Source organism: Lepidochelys kempii, chromosome 3, assembly GCF_965140285.1.
Source record: "Lepidochelys kempii isolate rLepKem1 chromosome 3, rLepKem1.hap1, whole genome shotgun sequence".
NCBI classification, from domain to species: domain Eukaryota; kingdom Metazoa; phylum Chordata; order Testudines; family Cheloniidae; genus Lepidochelys; species Lepidochelys kempii.
The window spans coordinates 111,633,882-111,652,114 of NC_136382.1; the positions used below are offsets into that span (position 1 = coordinate 111,633,882).

The 18,233-nt window shown below is 42.7% G+C and overlaps 1 protein-coding gene across 12 annotated transcripts in view; it reads right to left on the reverse strand.

Moving 5' to 3' along the window:
- The window catches only part of SHPRH (SNF2 histone linker PHD RING helicase), a 141,005-nt gene that overhangs the window by 64,653 nt on the left and 58,119 nt on the right, over positions 1-18,233 (reverse strand). For all 12 annotated transcript variants that reach the window (XM_073337550.2, XM_073337547.2, XM_073337541.2 and 9 more), the window contains 6 exons: positions 16,851-16,929; positions 16,090-16,253; positions 15,748-16,004; positions 10,101-10,222; positions 5,268-5,356; positions 3,205-3,297 (listed from right to left, as the gene is read on the reverse strand). In XM_073337550.2, coding sequence (XP_073193651.1) covers positions 3,205-3,297; positions 5,268-5,356; positions 10,101-10,222; positions 15,748-16,004; positions 16,090-16,253; positions 16,851-16,929 — 804 coding nt within the window. The remainder of the gene's footprint in view (positions 1-3,204; positions 3,298-5,267; positions 5,357-10,100; positions 10,223-15,747; positions 16,005-16,089; positions 16,254-16,850; positions 16,930-18,233) is intronic.

The window sequence follows — 18,233 nt, forward strand, 5'->3', positions numbered from 1 at the left end:
CAAAACACACCCTTTTGTTACATTCCCCCTCCCCGCATTCCGTTGGGATTCAGATCTGAACAGCTCACCTTCCTAAGTGGAGGAGGGGGAGGAAGAGGAGTCCGAAAACTCATCTCCTGGATTTTGTGTATTTTTTCCTCTTTCTTTTTTTCCTTTTTGGATTTTTAATCTTTTTATGCAGGCTTTGGGAACACAGAAACTGTTGCAGCTTTGTAAGGCTTTTTGTTGCTTACCTTCCTGGAGTCCTCTTCAGAGGTTTGACTCCGAATCCTCTCTCGCTGGGTCTCCTTATTGGTGGGAGTGGGGAACTCACTGTCCGAGTCCTCCTGGTTGGCTTGGGAGGGAGGACCCTGCTTCTTTCCCCAGGGCACTCAGGACCCACAAGGCTCCCCTCATTGTTCTGCACTAGGTCCCCTGGGATTTATCCCAGGAGTCAGGTGGTCAGGATCCTCCTCATGTTTAGAGCCTCTCCCTGCTCTGCACTGGGGTTCTTGGTCCATTTTTCCCAGACTGGAGTTGAGGACCACAACTGCCTATCTGACTTATAGACCCAGAACCTAACAGAGTTAGGGTCAGTTGGCTGGGTACTACTCAACATTTACGGAGCCCGGGAAGGTGCTTCATGGACAGAACACTGCTTGGATTTAGTCCTGTGCTTTCTTGGCTGCTCTGCCATGTCTGGAAGGGAAAGAGGAGCAAGCAGGGAGCAGAGGCTCAAGGTGGATTAAACCCCCGAGGGATTACCTGACCTAGGGAGGAGGAGTAACTTCTCCTCACTGCCCAAAAGCTGGACAGAAAAAGCTCAAATTGCAAAGTAAGGACGGAAGCAACAGAAACTGCTCCAGTCTGCTGCCATGGAGGCAGCAGGAAATCTGCTGGCAAGTGAGAGTGGAGGGGGCATGGCCAGAGTGTGTGGAGCCAAACATCGATCCACCTCCATAAAGCTGCAGAGAAAGAAGAGTAGCCCAGACATCCAGAACCATGGAAGACACTGGGCTTCAGAAAGGATATTAAAGAGACTAAGGGCTTGTCTATACAGTGTAGTAGTCCACACCAAAGGAATGGAGATTCTAATACACACTAGCATGTTGCACACTAACTGAAGTGTGGACCCTGCTGGCATGCACTAAAAGTTCTCTGGAGTCCTATTTCACATAAGCCAATTAGTGCACAATACATATGGGTGCACTAGAACTTACACACCTTTGGTGAGGACTAATGCACAGTATAGACAACCCCTGATGCTTGGAAATTTATTTCCTTTCCCTCACTGATGAAATCACCCACCAGCTTACGCTACTAGACAGAGAAGAAAAGGTTAAAGCAGCAAGGTGTGTTTATTATACATGAAATTTAGCAGAGGGACATTCACGTACTCTAAGGCCATAAGGGACCATTTGATAGGGCAGAAGCAGTAGATGTGATATATTTCAATTTAGTAAAGCTTTTGATACTATGTCACATGACCTTCTCATAAGCAAACTAGAGAACTATAGCCCAGATGAATCTACAATAAGGTGGATGCACAACTGGAAAACCATACTCAGAGTAGTTATCAATGGTTCACAGTCACGCTGCAAAAGCCTATCAAGAGAGGTCCCGCAGGGATCTGTCCTGGAGCTGGTTCTATTCAATATTATCATAAATTATTTGGATAATGGTATAGAGAGTACACTTATAAAGTCTGTGGATGATACCAATCTGGGAGGGGCTGCAAGTGCTTTGGAGACAGAATTAGAATTCAAAATGATCTTGACAAACTTGAAACATGGTCTGAAGTAAATAGGATGAAATTCAATAAGGACAAATGTAAAGAACTACACTTAGCAAGGAATAATCAGTTGTACAAATAGAAATTGGGAAATGACTGCCTAGGAAGGAATACTGCATAAAGGAATCTGGGGGTCATAATGAATCACAAACTAAATATGAGTCAACAATGTAATACTGTTGCAACTAAAGCAAACATCATTCTGGGATGTATTAGTAGGAGTGTTGTAGAAAGACACAAGAAGTAATTCTTCCACTCTACTCAGCACCAAAGAGACTTCAGTTGGAGTACTGTGTCCAGTTCTGGTCACCACACTTCAGGAAAGATGTGGACAAAAGGTAGAAAGTCCGGAGGAGAGCAACAAAACGATTAAAGGTCTAGAAAATATGAGTGGGGGGACATGATAACAGTCTTCAAGTATGTAAAAGGTTGTTATAAAGAGAAGGGTGATAAATTGTGTTCCTTATTCTCTGAGGACAGGAGAAGAAGTAATAGGCTTACATTGCAGCAAGGGAGATTTAGGTTAGAGATTAGGAAAAACTTCGTAACTGTAAGGGTAGTTAAGCTCTGGAACAAATTGCCTAGGGAGGTTATGGAATCTCCATCTGTGGAGGTTTTTAACTACAGGTTGAACAAACACCTGACAGGGATGGCCTAGATAATACTTGGTCCTGCCTCAGTGAAGGGGAATGGGTGACCTATTGAGATCCCTTCAAGTCGTACATTTCTATGATTGTGATCAAGTTTGACCTACTGTATAGCAAAGGCCATAGAACTTCCCCAAAATAATTCCTAGAGCATTTTTTTTAGAAAAACATACAATTTAAAAGTGATCAGTAATGGAGAATCCAGTAAAACCCTTGGTGAAAACATGTTCAGAGATCACTAGATATCTGTGAATTGAGAAGTTGACTATCATTTGTCACACAACATTCAACAGACCGCTTTGTAAACTTCAAATATAGGTACTTTCCATAGTTTGGTCCATGAGGTGGCTAATACTTATTCCTTCTCCTCTGACACTCTCTTTATAAACTGCACTATTTGACCCAGTCCTGAAAACACTTATGAGAGGTACTTAATTTTACACGACTAGCCTTATTGACTATGGGACTATTCATACGTAAACACTTGTAAGATCATAATTCTAGTGATCAATGTTTAAAGTTTCCTCAAAACATATAATCATAATGTAGCAAAGATCAGCACACATTCAGAATAGCAGCAATTGGACATTTTCCCTTCTCTCAGTACAACTGCATCTGATTGAATGAGTAACATGGCTGGAGGCTTATCCTGGAGTATTTGGCCTGATGATTTTTTCCCCTTCTTTTGACATAAAATAATAGAAAAAGATGGTTACAGTCTTTAAAAAAGTACAATCTGCAAATCATTGTTCTTTAAAATACATTTACACCAAAACGAACAATCACCTCTTCCTCAAGTCTGCCATCACGCAAGGTTGGTGGTATCCCTGGATGCTTTGCTGTCAGTAGTTCCATCAGGTTGTGTGTAGAATGAAGTCTCTTCACATAGAGAAAAGCAACAATTATCATGAAACACAATATACTGTATTATCTGGTACAGCAACAATGAAATCATTAGTGGAATCCCAGAACAAGGCTACTTATGAGAATAATAATAAATATTTCATTTAAAGGTAGGGCTTTCCTCTGTGAATCGTAAAGTACCTTATGAAGGTGGGTACGTATTATTATCCCCGCTTACAGAGAGCAAAAATGGGAGAACTAGGTTACCTGACTCCCCCAAGATCTCACAGCAAATCAGTGAGAAAGTCTAAAAAAGAACCCAGGTCTTTGATTCTCTGCTTTGTACTCTATATACTGGATCACAGCTGTTCCCCTTAAAGCCCTCGTGAGATGCAAGGCTTTTATCTTAAAATTTATTCTTTTATAAATTATTTTTAAAAACTAAATATGGAAAGAAGTTGTTTATATGTTCCAAAAATAGACAAACTTCAGAAAAGTGGGAAAAAAAATTATGAACTCTGAGCAGCTTCTGCCATTTTTCTTAAGTTACAGTAGTATAGTTTCATTAACATCATTATTGTTATATTAAAGTCAGAGTTTAAGGCCACAAGAGACCATCAGATCATTTACTCTGACCTCCTTTGTAACACAGGCCACTAAATACCATCCAATTACCCCACAACAAGCCCAGCAACCAGAATTAGACCAAAGTATTACAATCTTCAGGAGACTAAACTATTGTGTGGCACAAGATGGACAAAGGTGCACCACTGCCCAAGGTTCCTGCAATGTCAGGGAATTTATTTAGTGAGAGATACTCAGACATCAACAGAGGCAGTTTGATATACTGGTACAGATATGATTAATGAGAGGTAGATCGCGCTTGAATTGACAAAACAAAAATATTACACTGGGTGCAATAAACATGACCAAAGCAACTCCACATTGGTGAAAAGTTCTGTGTTAGAGAACCTCAATGGAGGACAATGACTTGAAATAATATTTCATTTCCCTTTGTGGCCGTAAGTGGTAAGAGAACCAACAGGCAAGTAGCTCACTTCTGAGTTGTCATTATCATGACATAATACATAAACATGCTTCTGCTGTAAGACAAAAGAAAGTTGGTCCAAATTTACCTTGTTGAACATGTTCTTTAAATATAAAATATCATCTGCAGTTGCTGGTTATTCACATAATATAAATACAGTTTCCTAAAGGGATACTGTCAATACTTTTTTATTCTTTCTTGTCTTATAATGCTCTTAGAGGTATAATTTCTTGTGATATAACAATTTGACTTGGTTCCATTTATACTTCTCCAGGAACTATCACAGCTGCCTTTTGTCTATTTCTCTGTCTGTATTCTAGTACCACTGATGTTAGCAGTGATATGCAAGACTCCAAGATTACAGCTTGTTAAATTCTATTGTAGACCAGCAGGCAAAGCTCACATTGTTTTTTGGTGCATCACTAAAAATTAGAGGCAAGGCCTTATACAAATTTTTTGTTGCACTATGGTGGCTTTAAACAAGAAATCTGTAGTTCCATGGACTTGTCATAGAACACAATGTTTAGAGCAGTGGTTTTCAAATTTTTTTTGGGGGGGGGGGGGGGGGAGCCAGTGCTCGGTGTGGGGGCAGTGCACGGAGTCCTGTGGCCCTGCCACCTAGGAGCTAGACCTGCTGCTGGCTGCTTCCAGAGTGCAGTGTGGTGTCAGAACAGGTAGGAACTAGCCTGCCTTAGCCAGCCTGGTCAGCTGTGCTGACCAGAGCCACCGTGACCCAGTGCCTTACATTCTGTGACCCGGTACTGGGTCCCGAACCGCAGTTTGAAAACTACTGGTTTACAGTATGTTATATTTGAAGACAGAACAAGTTAACAGTGTCCCTTTGGCAAGCCCCTATGAGAAATAGCTGCATAAGAAATTTAACTGTGATACAAGAACAGTCAAGTACACGTTGACATGTCTATTTTAAAAATGCCTGTGAACTTAAATTCATACTCACTTGCAGCGAATCTGTTTTGAGCTTTTCTTTGTGCTCTTCAGAGGAACGCAACACCTCCCTGTACAGGTCTGCTGCCAATGCATATTCATCTGAAGAATTCAAATCCACTTAGAACCAATGCAACATTATTTCTATCTCCAAATGGCCACAAATGGCCATCATCTATGACAGAGGTGGTCAAACTATGGCCTGGGGGCCGCATCTGGTCCTCCAGATGTTTTAATCCAGTCCTCGAGCTCCCACTGGGGAGCAGGGTCCGGGGCTTGCCTCACTCTGGCACTCCAGCCGGGGAGCGGGGTCAGGGGCTTGCCCCACTCCGCGCTGCTCCCAGAAGCAGCAGCATGCCCCCCTCCAGCTCCTACGTGTAGGGGCAGCCAAGGGGCTCCGCACAGTACCCCCGCCCCAACCGCTGTCCCCACAGCTCCCATTGGCCAGGAACCACAGCCAATGGGAGCTGTGGGGTGGTGCCTGCAGACAGGGCAGTGCACAGAGCCATCTGGCAGGAGCTGGAGCATCTCCACAGGAGCTGGAGGGGGGGACATGCTGCTGTTTCTGGGAGCTACTTGAAGTGCTGCCAGGAGCCTGCACCCCTGACCCTGCCCATGCCCCCCCATGCCCCAGCCCTGATCCCCCTCCCACCAGCCAAAACCCTCAGTCCCAGCCCATCCTCTTACACTCCCAACCCCTCATCCCCAGCTCCATCCCAGAGCCCTCCCCTCTTCCCCACCCCGCATCCCAACCCCCTGCCTCAGTCCAGAGTCTCCCCCTGAACTCCTCATTTTGGCCCCACTCCAGAGTCCACACCCCCCAGACGGAGCCCTCACCCCAACAACCAATTTCATGAGCATTCATGGTCCGCCATACAATTTCCATACCCAGATGTGGCCCTTGGGCCAAAAAGTTTGCCCACCCCTGATCTATAACATATGTAAGATGCCTTCAGAGGAACCATCTACTATTTACTTACTGATTTTTTGGTTTTGTAAATTGCCTATTTTAAAACACCAATTGAAGAAGAATGTTTTACTCAACATAGTGGAGTTTTACTCTGAAAAGTAAGTCTAAGAATGGCATTGTGGGGTACCATATTTGTTGTTTCTCAGTGACTTCCAGAGCAAACAGTTTCAGTTTCCAAGTTAAACATGGTTTTCGCAATTGTCAAACCTGAAAACTCATGATGATTTCAGAGTCAAGCAGAATTCTACAAGTCATATTTTCAAACTTCAAATTCAGCCCTAATACGAACCCATCTGTTACAACACCCACTGCACTGGTGCAACTAAATGCAGAATTTGCCAATTCATGACTATGAATCACCAGTATCAATAATACAGTATCAATGAATAGTCACTGGGGCAGGGAAAGAATGATTCTATAGCCTGGTGATTAGGACACTCACCAAGGAAGTGGGAGACTCAGTTTCAATGGCTCTGCTCCAATGGCTAATAATTATTTATAAAAAGTGGAGCAGCTTCAACAGGAGAGATTAAGAAAGACACATACCACAATGTCCCATAGCCCAATGGCTAGAGAATTCTCCTACAATATAGGAGACCCATGTTCAAATCCCTTCTTCACATAACGCAGAGGGAGGAGTTGAACTCATGTTTCCTGCATCCCAGATGAGTTCCCTAACCACTGGGCTAAAGATTTTAAAGGAAGCCACCTCCTACTACAAGCTCACCCCATTCTCCCCACTGACCTTTTTGTGAATCTAGTCCTCTGCTTTTGTCAAAATTCCCACAGTCACAATGTTTTATTTCGAAGCACTAAATTATTTTGATTTGCCAAAAAATTTCATTTTCAGTTTTCAGAATTATCACTAAACCAAAAAATCCATTATTCACCCCCTCTTGTGCCATTTTCACAATCACTTTTAATAGTGGAACTATAGTTTAAGTGGCCATATGCACCCTGAGGAAGAAATTAACCAATATTAACTTGAAGCTACATTTGCAAATCATAAAAACCACAATTACATATACTTTCTTCTCCTCCAACAACACACAGAAGATAGGTAACCAAATTAATAGTCTGGGAAAACTTTTGAATGAGTGTGGTGGTCCATGGGACATAAAAATTTAAGGGTGGACAGTAAGATAATAGTGAAAGCCCTTTTCTAGTTCCAAATATCTTGAAAAAAAGTGGTGGCAAGTTACAGGGTGGGGAAGTTGTCTAGTACAGTGGTCCTCAACCAGGGGTAAGAATACCCCTGGGGGTACGCAGAGGTCTTCCAGGGGGTACATCAACTCATCTAGATATTTACTTAGTTTTACAAGAGGCTACATAACAAGCACTAGTGAAATCAGTATAAACTAAAATTTCATACAGACAATGACTTGTTTATACTGCTCTATATTTTATACACTGAAATGTAAGTAGAATATTTATATTCAAGTTGATTTATTTTACAATTACATGGTAAAAATGAGAAAGTAAGCAATTTTTCAGTGCTGTGTGACACTTTGTATTTTTATGTCTGATTTTGAAAGCAAGTAGTTTTTAAATTAGATGAAACTTGGGTGTACACAAGACAAATCAGACTCCTGAAGGGATATAGTAGTCTGGAAAGTTTGAGAGCCACTGGTCTAGTAAAAGCTTTATTGAAAGAAGAACTGAACAGGTAAACTGAAGAGACCGTTGAAATTAATGCAGCTTAACTAAAAATGACATGATGTGATTTGATTTATCTGAACTACTAGGTGCTACAAAACGTATTACACTTCACTATACACTTCAGAGTTCACTGGTAATCACCAGGACCACATCCGATTAATAGGTGCAATTGGGAAGGAAAGGAACAAAATTTATTCTTATCCTTATTCCTAAGATTTATTCATAAGATAGTTATAGTATTAGTACTCATTTTTAAAACAAAGGGCAGGTGTAATTCCATGCAACTCATTAGTTTTAACAAAGATCACTTGGCAAAAAACAAAAAACAAACAAAAAACAGGCTGTACTTTTGCTGTGAACATTTAGAACTAAGCATCCAAGTAAATTATGCTGCTTGGTAAGAGATTCACATAATTATTTCTCTTTGCTTCATTTTTCAGATTTCTGATTAGAACTCACAAAACCCCCACACTGATTCAACTGGAATCTACACTGCCATTTATATGCTAATATTCCTTCAACTAAACAGCGTTTGCAATGGCAACAACATAATGACTTCTTGTATTTCTTACATTCTCTGTGTACACAGCAATTGCTCCAGACATGGGGGCGGAAAGTATTGTCATCATTGCTACCAAATTGGTTATCTTTTGTACCTTCAACTTCAAATGGCAGTATCAATCCTTGCTATTGATGCCATTAAAATCTATTACAACTTAAAAACAATATTGCAAAAGCATCCATATGTTATATGATATTGAAACTGAAATGCAATTTCACTTTATGAGAGACAAAAAGCCTCAATACCACATTTTACTAAAATGTTTAAAATACTGTATAATGTCATAATATTCTAGGGAAGAGGCCAAAGATTTCACTGACCATTAGATCAAAGGAGCAAAGTTTAGTGACTGGAATGAATGTGCAAAGGACAAAAAATGTTTCTGATAAATTAAGCACCACACATACTTCCAGCATTGTGCCACTCTTTGCTAGCTATGTGTTTCAAGTTCTATTACCTACACAAAACCTTTGATGTAGCTGTCACAGTTCCAGAGGTAACTGCATCTCTGACCTCTTCTCACCCCTCTTAGATCTCCAGCCTCTAGCCATCACCCTTCTCAGGAGAGAGTCCTGTGACACCCTCTCTAGGCTGGGTATTTAGGCAACGATCGTCCCTGCAATTCATTCCGATCACCTCAGCAAGTCTGACTTTAGTTCAGCACTAACAGTCCTATTCTTTCTGGGGCAATGACAGGGTTAACCTGTGACCAGCCAGCCTTCATAAAGCAAAGTATTATTTATTCACAACAAAAGCATTATAGAGAAAACATCTCAAACAACAAACAACTTATATGAAGTCTTAGCTTGTCACCCATCTTCCACATGGAGACCTTGGCATGTACTATCACAGGGCCTGTCCCTCTGGCTCACAGTCTCATGTCCATTCTTGGATCAGGAGAGTGACCTCTCTCCCTGCTTCAAGGTTGTCAATGTACTGGCAAACAAGGAACCCAAAACCATATATTTTTGAACCAGATCAAACCAGTTTATGCAATTTTCCACAGGGGTGAGGCTTCTCCAGACTGGTTAACTGCCATGGGATTTGCATTGGTCACCATCTAGTGATTTTAATTCCTCCAGGAAACCCTTTAGTTCCCCCATGAATCCATAATATAATCCCTACCCCAGAAAGATGCACATAACTTTTACAAAGTTGATACAAGAATCTTTGGATATTCCAAGTGTCCATTGTATCTGTCACAGTAGCCACTGTCATAGCCCTAATAAAAGGGAGAAAATAATGGCGCTAATTCACCTCATCTGCTCCAGTTTTACACTAGTGCAACTCAATGGACGTCAATGGATTTACACTTGAATTACACCACTGTGAAAGCAGAATCAAGCTAGATTTGTTGCTTTTATCCTCTCTTGATTAGACTTTAGAAAGTGAACATAGAAAGAACGTTACAAAATTTAAAAAATGGAAAGTGTTGTGATGCAGTTCCCAATATACTGCACCTCTTTCTTCCCTGTCAGCTCAGAGAAATTTGTTAGGATTTCAGCTGCTGCCTATATGCAGTTCCAGTTTTCTGTGACCACATAATGCACTTTTCCCTGAAATCAATGGACCTGTCATTTTGCCATGATGATAGCTAACCTCATGACTCGCCCATCAGACAGAGTAAATTAACATAGTGAGCGGTATGCTTTTACCTTTAATGATATGGATACCAGCTAAACCATTGAGAGCACACACCAGTTGTCGATGGGCTTCCTCACATTCAGTGCGACATTTCTTCTGCAGTGAAGTTAGTAGCTCCTCCATGGTCATTGTGCTGAAATAAAGATCTAATGGATCAAATTTGAAAGAAAACAGACGCTACACTTGCATGAAAGGTCATATTATGCAAACATATGTTTGCCACATGATAAATATTCTCAAGGACAATATAGTGACATGACTTAGTTTTAGCAGTCACTCTTTCAGCTGCAGCATCTGCACACATCTAGTTACGGGCTGTGCCCCAATCACTCATCTAACCAAGAGTGCACGTCAAGAGTATAGGAATGAACTCCCCCACTCTGTGGAGACTTGGGAAAAGTAGACCTGTCAGAACTCCAGTGCCAGGAATTTCTCCCATTACTTCATTCAGAGCCACTATGTCCAAGTCTCTACACTGCAACAACACAGCATCATTCCTCCAGAGACAAGGAAGTACAGGCCATTCTTGTAGAGAAAGAGCTATACAATCTATTTTCAAAAGCACCTTCCCTCCGGGACCAATGCATTACTTCAGCAACATGACAGCTCCACCAGACTCTCAGGGCCTGAGAGTATGTATTGTTGTAAAGCGATCTTTCCACATTGTAACCGGCCTCTCTCCTTTAAGTATTATTATTTGTATTGCTGATATACATAAGAGCCAAATGAAAAAGGGATCCCATTGTGTTAGGGTTGTACAAATGAATAAGCAATAGTTCATGAGCAAATCTAAATAGATAAGACAAAGTACAGGGGAAAGGAGATAATACAAGCGAGTAAACAGAGCGATGGTTGACAAATGTCACATTAGTTACACTATGCTTTCCTTCCTTTAATTTTTTTTAATTCTCTGAGTGGGGTTTAGCAGATTACCTAAATAGAAAGAAAAAGGGAAGGAGAGAGGTGAAAGGGAGAGGGTAGGAGAAGAAAGAGGGAAGGAAGAATGAAGGGACCATAAAGGGCCACTGGGGTCAGGCTGAAATGAAGGGTTTGGGCAGGAGTGGATTGAAACAGACAAGCAATCAGCATGAGAAGAGACTGACCAGAGTAAAAATGGTAGAAATCAGCACCATCACATTAGTATCCAACAGTCCCTGCTAAGGCTGCTTCTGTGCCTGATTCTGGTTCCCGGGGCTGGCTCCTCCCTGGAATTGTTCCTCGTGTCCTAGAGGGATGCGGGAGTCACCCCTGCACAGTTTGGATCCAGGACGTGAAGGTATGGAGAAGCCGCATTGACTGGGCCCCATTTCCCCTCCCAGCAACACTGCAGTACCTACTACGGCAGGGGTAGTCAATATGGGGACCACAGGCCAAATTCAGACCGCCAGATGCTTTTGAACAGACCTGAAATCTTTTTATTTACTTATTATCATAATTATTGGGGGGTTTTTAAATGATTTTCTTCTCTGGAGTCTGGACCTTGACTATACCTTGACCAAGAAATTAGGACCTTGACAAAAAGTAATTGATTACGCCTGTACTAAGGTTTCCCCCTTACCTTTGCTCCTGCTATCTAAAGTTTCAATGCTCCTGCTGCCATTCCAGCATCGGAGATGGAGGTGCTATTGATTTAAAACTGCAATTTATACTGATCTACATTTCTCAGTTGTATTGGAAAATATGCACAGCACCTGCTGCTCTCATTCTGCTTAGCTCTAGCCAGCGCCATTAATCTTTCATTTTCATAAGCATGGAGAGTGAAAGAAATTTCTAAAAGCAAAACAAAAATAGCACATAGTTTCATAATTTGTAAGGCCTAGCCTACACTAGAAAATTAGGTTGGTTTAACTATGTTGGTCAGGGTTTGAAAAATCTACACCCCTGAGCTGCGTAATTAAGCCAACCTAAGTCCCCATGTAGACAGCACGAGATCAACAGAAGAATTCTGCCATCAACCTAGCTAGTACCTCTCGGGGAGGTGGATTACCTACACCGATGGGTAGCATCTCTACTGAAGTGCTACAGCTGTGCTGCTGTAGCATTTTAAGTGTAGACAAGCCCTTAATTCATTTACTTTGAACAATCTGAGGCTAATAATCAATTTCAAGAGAAGTTCCTGATTCAGTTGAAATTCTAGGAAAACCTAAAAAGTATCCTGTTTAGGAATGGCTAGACAGCCTTACTCACTGCCTTTACTATATGAGAAAATTAACACTCTCATAGAACACACTCCAGGCGTCAGTTTCCTTGTTTCAGTCCAATTCTCCTATTCACCACAATACCTGGCACTGAATTCTTATTTATTCACATGCAAATAAAGGAAGCCATAAGCCAAATCTTCTGCATGTTCTGGGAATGGTCCATTGCTACAGACAGCACTTGTTCACAAGAAAATATATAAATGGTATCTCCAAACTGTCTTTTCTTACAGTGTGTTTACTGGGGGTTCATCTTTTATTGCTTGTCTTCCACTGCAATTGCTATGCTGCTGTACTCATCAACATTTCACTGAAATCAGTGCAGTGCTAGGATATTCCTGGTGCATTCAGCAGCATGGCTTGCATGCTGCACTTGTACATCATTGGAATGTTCGGCAGTACTCAAACAGTAACTTGCTATGGATTGGGGGAGTACTGGTATTTCTCATGTTCCACCCATGCTTCCACAGCTTTAAAACTATCAGGCAGGAAAATCCTACAACAGATTGTCTGCTTCTATAGCTATTGCACAACAGCACAGACATAATTCTACACTGAAGGTGCCCTGTCAGGAGAGAGAGGAGGGACGAAGGACAGAGGGAAAGAGACACAGGAAATGCGTGAAGAGAGCAGAGAGGAACAAAAGAAAAGGTGGTTGAAAACAGCAGAAATACATTCACATTAAGGGCCAAGCTTGATTCTTTCCTGCCTGTGGCAGCAAGAGCTTAAAAAAAAAAATGCAGAAAAGCCAATGCTCTCAGTCCCTGGCATAGGATTATGCACCCATACCTTTCTCTCTAGCAACTCACTGTTGCTAGCCAAAAGAGCAGCACTCACTTGCTCCAAAAGGAGCAGTATTAAACCGTTTTTGGCTAAAGACAGGGCTGGTGCAGTGATGGCCTTATGGCAGGGGTGGTCAAACTTTTTGGCCTGAGGGCCACATTGGGGTTGCAAAATTGTATGGAGGGCTGAGTAGGGAAGGCTGGGCCCCCAAAACAGCCTGGCCCTGCCCCCTATCCAACACCTCCACTTCCCGCCCCTTGGCTGCCCCCCCTCAGAATCCCCAACCCATCCAATCCCCCCACTCCTTGTCCCCGACCGCCCCCTCCCAGGACCCCTGGCCCCTAACTGCCCCCCCCCCAGGATCCCACCCTCTATCCAACCCCCCTGCTCCCTGTCCTCTGACTGTCCCAACTCCTGTCCACACCCCCACTGTCTGACAGGCCCCCCGGGACTCCCACACCTTTCCAACCCCCCCGTTTCCCATCCCCTGAACACCCCCCCAGAACCTCCGCCCCATCCAACCACCCTCTGACAGGCCCCCCAGGACTCCCACACCTATCCAGCCGCCCCCTGCTCCCTATCCCCTGACTGGCCCCCAGCCCTGGCCCCCTTACCATTCCGCTCAGAGTAGAATGTCTGGCAGCTGCACCACCCGGCTGGAGCCAGACACGCTGCCGTGCTGCCCTCCAGGAGCATGCAGCCCCGCAGCCCAGAGCGCTGCTCGCTCAGCACTATAACTGCGGGGGAGGGGAGACAGCAAGGGAGGGGCTGCACTAGCCTCCCCGGCAGGGGAACTCAAGGGCTGGGCAGGACGGATGTGGCCCGCGGGCCATAGTTTGCCCACCTCTGCCTTATGGGTTGCATGTGGGGGGAGAGAAAGATCTTTACAAGTGTGCACACAAAAGTATGCAAACAGATTTTGAAAGTCTAGCCCTAAATTTATTTTAAAACACAGAAGTTCTTTATTAACAGTTTATTTAAAACAATGTTTTAAAAAAACCTATATTGTACTGCTTATTCACCTTGTGAATAACTCTTCTTTTAGACAGTGAATCCTGCAGGCTAAATAGGCTCTCTTGTTTTTTCCTAGTCAGTTTAATTTTTCAAGTGCTCATGCTCTAGCGCAATGTTTGTCAGCAAACACTGAAGACAAAATAAATTCCACTGAATTTAGGATCTCAGTTTTGTATCCCATCATAAATATGGTAACTCCATCAGTATAGTGCCTCTCGTCATCATAGTAAAAGGTCAGTCCTTGGAAGAGTGCCAAATACAGAACAATCAAAATCGCTTTCTCAGGCACCTAGGAATTAGTAGGAATAATAGAATCATAGAATATCAGGGTTGGAAGGGACCTCAGGAGGTCATCTAGTCCAACCCCCTGCTCAAAAGCAGGACCCATACCCAATTAAATCATCCCAGCCAGGGCTTTGTCAAGCCTGACCTTAAAAACTTCTAAGGAAGGAGATTCCACCACCTCCCTAGGCAACTCATTCCAGTGTTTCACCACCCTCCTAGTGAAAAAGTTTTTCCTAATATCCAACCTAAACCTCCCCCACTGCAACTTGAGACCATTACTCCTTGTCCTGTCCTCTTCCACCACTGAGAATAGTCTAGAACTATCCTCTCTGGAACTACCTCTCAGGTAGTTGAAAGCAGCTATCAAATCCCCCCTCATTCTTCTCTTCTGCAGACTAAACAATCCCAGTTTCCTCAGCCTCTCCTCATAACTCATGTGTTCCAGACCCCCAATCATTTTTGTTGCCCTTCGCTGGACTCTCTCCAATTTATCCACATCCTTCTTGTAGTGTGGGGCCCAAAACTGGACACAGTACTCCAGATGAGGCCTCACCAATGTCGAATAGAGGGGGACGATCACGTCCCTCGATCTGCTCGCTATGCCCCTACTTATACATCCCAAAATGCCATTGGCCTTCGTGGCAACAAGGGCACACTGCTGACTCATATCCAGCTTCTCGTCCACTGTCACCCCTAGGTCCTTTTCCGCAGAACTGCTGCCTAGCCATTCGGTCCCTAGTCTGTAGCTGTGCATTGGGTTCTTCCGTCCTAAGTGCAGGACCCTGCACTTATCCTTATTGAACCTCATCAGATTTCTTTTGGCCCAATCCTCCAATTTGTCTAGGTCCCTCTGTATCCTATCCCTGCCCTCCAGCGTATCTACCACTCCTCCCAGTTTAGTATCATCCGCAAATTTGCTGAGAGTGCAATCCACACCATCCTCCAGATCATTTATGAAGATACTGAACAAAACCGGCCCCAGGACCGACACCTGGGGCACTCCACTTGACACCGGCTGCCAACTAGACGTGGAGCCATTGATCACTACCCGTTGAGCCCGACAATCTAGCCAACTTTCTACCCACCTTACAGTGCATTCATCCAGCCCATACTTCTTGCTTAACTTGCTGACAAGAATACTGTGGGAGACCGTGTCAATAACCTTACTGCATCCTTCTCAGCTTCTGACGTCAGGTAAGATCATGCCTGATGCAGCATAGCTGCGAAGTGGCTCAACTGGCAGGTATAATTTTTGACTTACTGTAACAACATTGGCCCCTGATCCCATACCATTAAGTTCAATGGGAGCTTTGCCATGGATTTCAATGAGTGTAGGATCAAGCCCTCAGCACTCAATTTAAGCAGTGGTAAAATTCACCTTTTCTGCAATGGCAAGAATTCCCCACGAACAGCTTGTGGATGACAGCAGGCCTGCCTCAGCCGCAGCAAAGGGTACAGAATAGAAGTGACCGTCCTCCTGTCCAAGCTGCTAAGTTTAAGAGTCCAATCAGAAATCTTCCTGAGTTTTGCTAGCGCATCTTGGCAGCACACTTCATGTTGACGATGATAAAAGTGTCTCTCCACAGGAGAAAAGTGAAGCCAGTGCACATCTTCTGTCTGAGGGGGAATCTGAATCTGCAAAGTAAAATAAAATAAATACATAAAAATGTTTTTGTTGAAAGTGCTATTTACATGCAATTTTTTTAAAGTCCATATTTACTTGATCAATCACGTCCTTCTTTGCTGATCTCCACATTATGTTGGCAATTAGGTTGTAGAGAGGCTGAGGATTTTTCCTACAGTAAGGTCGATACAGAAGCTGATCCCACCAATGTTTGACCCAGTAAGGATCAACTCCAAGAAAAAGCACTAGGCCATATAGATCTGACAAAAGAAGAAGATTACTGTAGAAATTTTTTTTGGTGTGGCATTCTAAAATAGCACACAGTAACGTAATGTCACCAAGTTTGAAATACCTAAGTGCTTAAACCGCAGAAGCAGACTCAGTTCATCACTCTTCTACAGAAAACAGATGAAGCTCCATGCAATTTACTATGTGCTGTGGTCTTTCAGCTGAGACCTTAAATATTAAGGTCCTGTCTGTTCTGTATAACTTTAAAGATTGTATGACACTTTCCATAAGAGTTAGTTTTCCCTAGGATCTTGTTACCAAAAAAAAAAAAAATACTGCTCTCCATCATTATTTTGCAACCTGCAATGCACCAATTGCTTATTGCCTACCACCCCAGCAGTGGCTGTAATTCAGTAGAGTTTCACTCCTTCAATAGCGTCTTAATATTATGACAAAGGAAATCAATTAAGACTTACAAACTATAAGCATTCTTCTCTAGGAATACAAAATATCTACTGCAGGAATCTAGAATAGGAATATCAAAATTGGCAAGTTTAGTTGTCTTTCCTGGAGCCCCAATTCATTGGGGAAAAAAACCCAAACAGACTACACTACTACACAAAGCTTACCTTCTAATCCTCGCTGCACAGGAGTGCCACTGACACACCAGCGATTGATTCCACTCAAACGGAGTGCCATTTCTGCAGCCTAATGAGAGAAGACAGGAATAGCAATAAGTAGAAAAACACGAAAAGACCACAAGAGCCAAGAAAAAGCTCACTCACTCTGAAGAACCATGATTGTATTTGTCAGCCTTGCAAAACACTATTCACCAGACATGCCAAACCCATGAAAAAAAGGCTGAAATTGGGCTTGTTTTTGCTTAATTGGCTTGTGAGTTGCTTGATGGCTAGCTTTTGGCTTGTAGCTTGTTGCTTTTTTTTTTTTGGATTGGCTCCCGGCAAGCAGGAGCAAGGGGGGGCAAATAGGGGAGGAAGAGAATCAGGGTGCACAGTGGGCCCACCACAGTCCCAGACTGCACGCCGGGGGGATCTAGTCACACAGAATGTTGGGGTTCTTAGGGATTGACTTGTTTTAGCCTTGTTTTGAAATGGGATTAGCTTGATTTTTGGCTTACTGTGAAAGTCAGGATGCTTATTTACCATCTGAAAGTTGGCAACTGTGCTACTCACCTAAGTTGCCTGTGGAGAGCAGTATTTTTGGTTGACAGGTAAGAGACAGATAGTTTTTTCATTAAATAATAAGAAAGGATGGGAAAGAAGATATTGTGCCTCGGCTGATGAAGAGAAACATCAGGGTCATTAGTACAGTAAGAGAAGTAAGAACTTTGGTTCCACCCACAGATTTCCCTACATGTGTGGTAACTACAGTATCTGCTTACATGTAAAAGAAAGGAACTGATCCAGAGCAACAGGTCTCAGATTGCTACCTCTGTAATCCTTGCATGTTCCAGACAGAGTTTGCTGTAAATATGGTCCTGGCTCTCCTCTGTTTCTAGCTGTAACTACCATTAAAAGACAACTAAAATTACATTAAATACTTCCCTGACATTACTTTTACATGTAAGCAATTGATGTATTTGCCATATGGATGTTAAATAATCATTTGGGAAAGTGGAAGTGATACACACTTAAGACATTTACACTATGGAAGAGTGAGAACCCCTGTACTACAGAAAACTGATAGATATGCAAGCAGAACTGATACACTTGTGCTTTTTCCCCCCTCACACATGCACGCACACACACGGAAGGGCTCTGGTATGTATATATAGATTCATTATGCTTTTATTTTAAAAACAAATGGATCACTTGACAGCTGATGAGATCTATCACAGATCTAATTCAAACTGGATGAAGTGTTTACAACAAGGAGGTAAGTTAACTGGGCATAAATTGTTATGTGAGTAGGATTTTCTGCTGGCATTTTTATCTCCCTACCTTGGGCAACGGGGTGGACACACACTAACTAAAATAATCTCTCTCTACAAA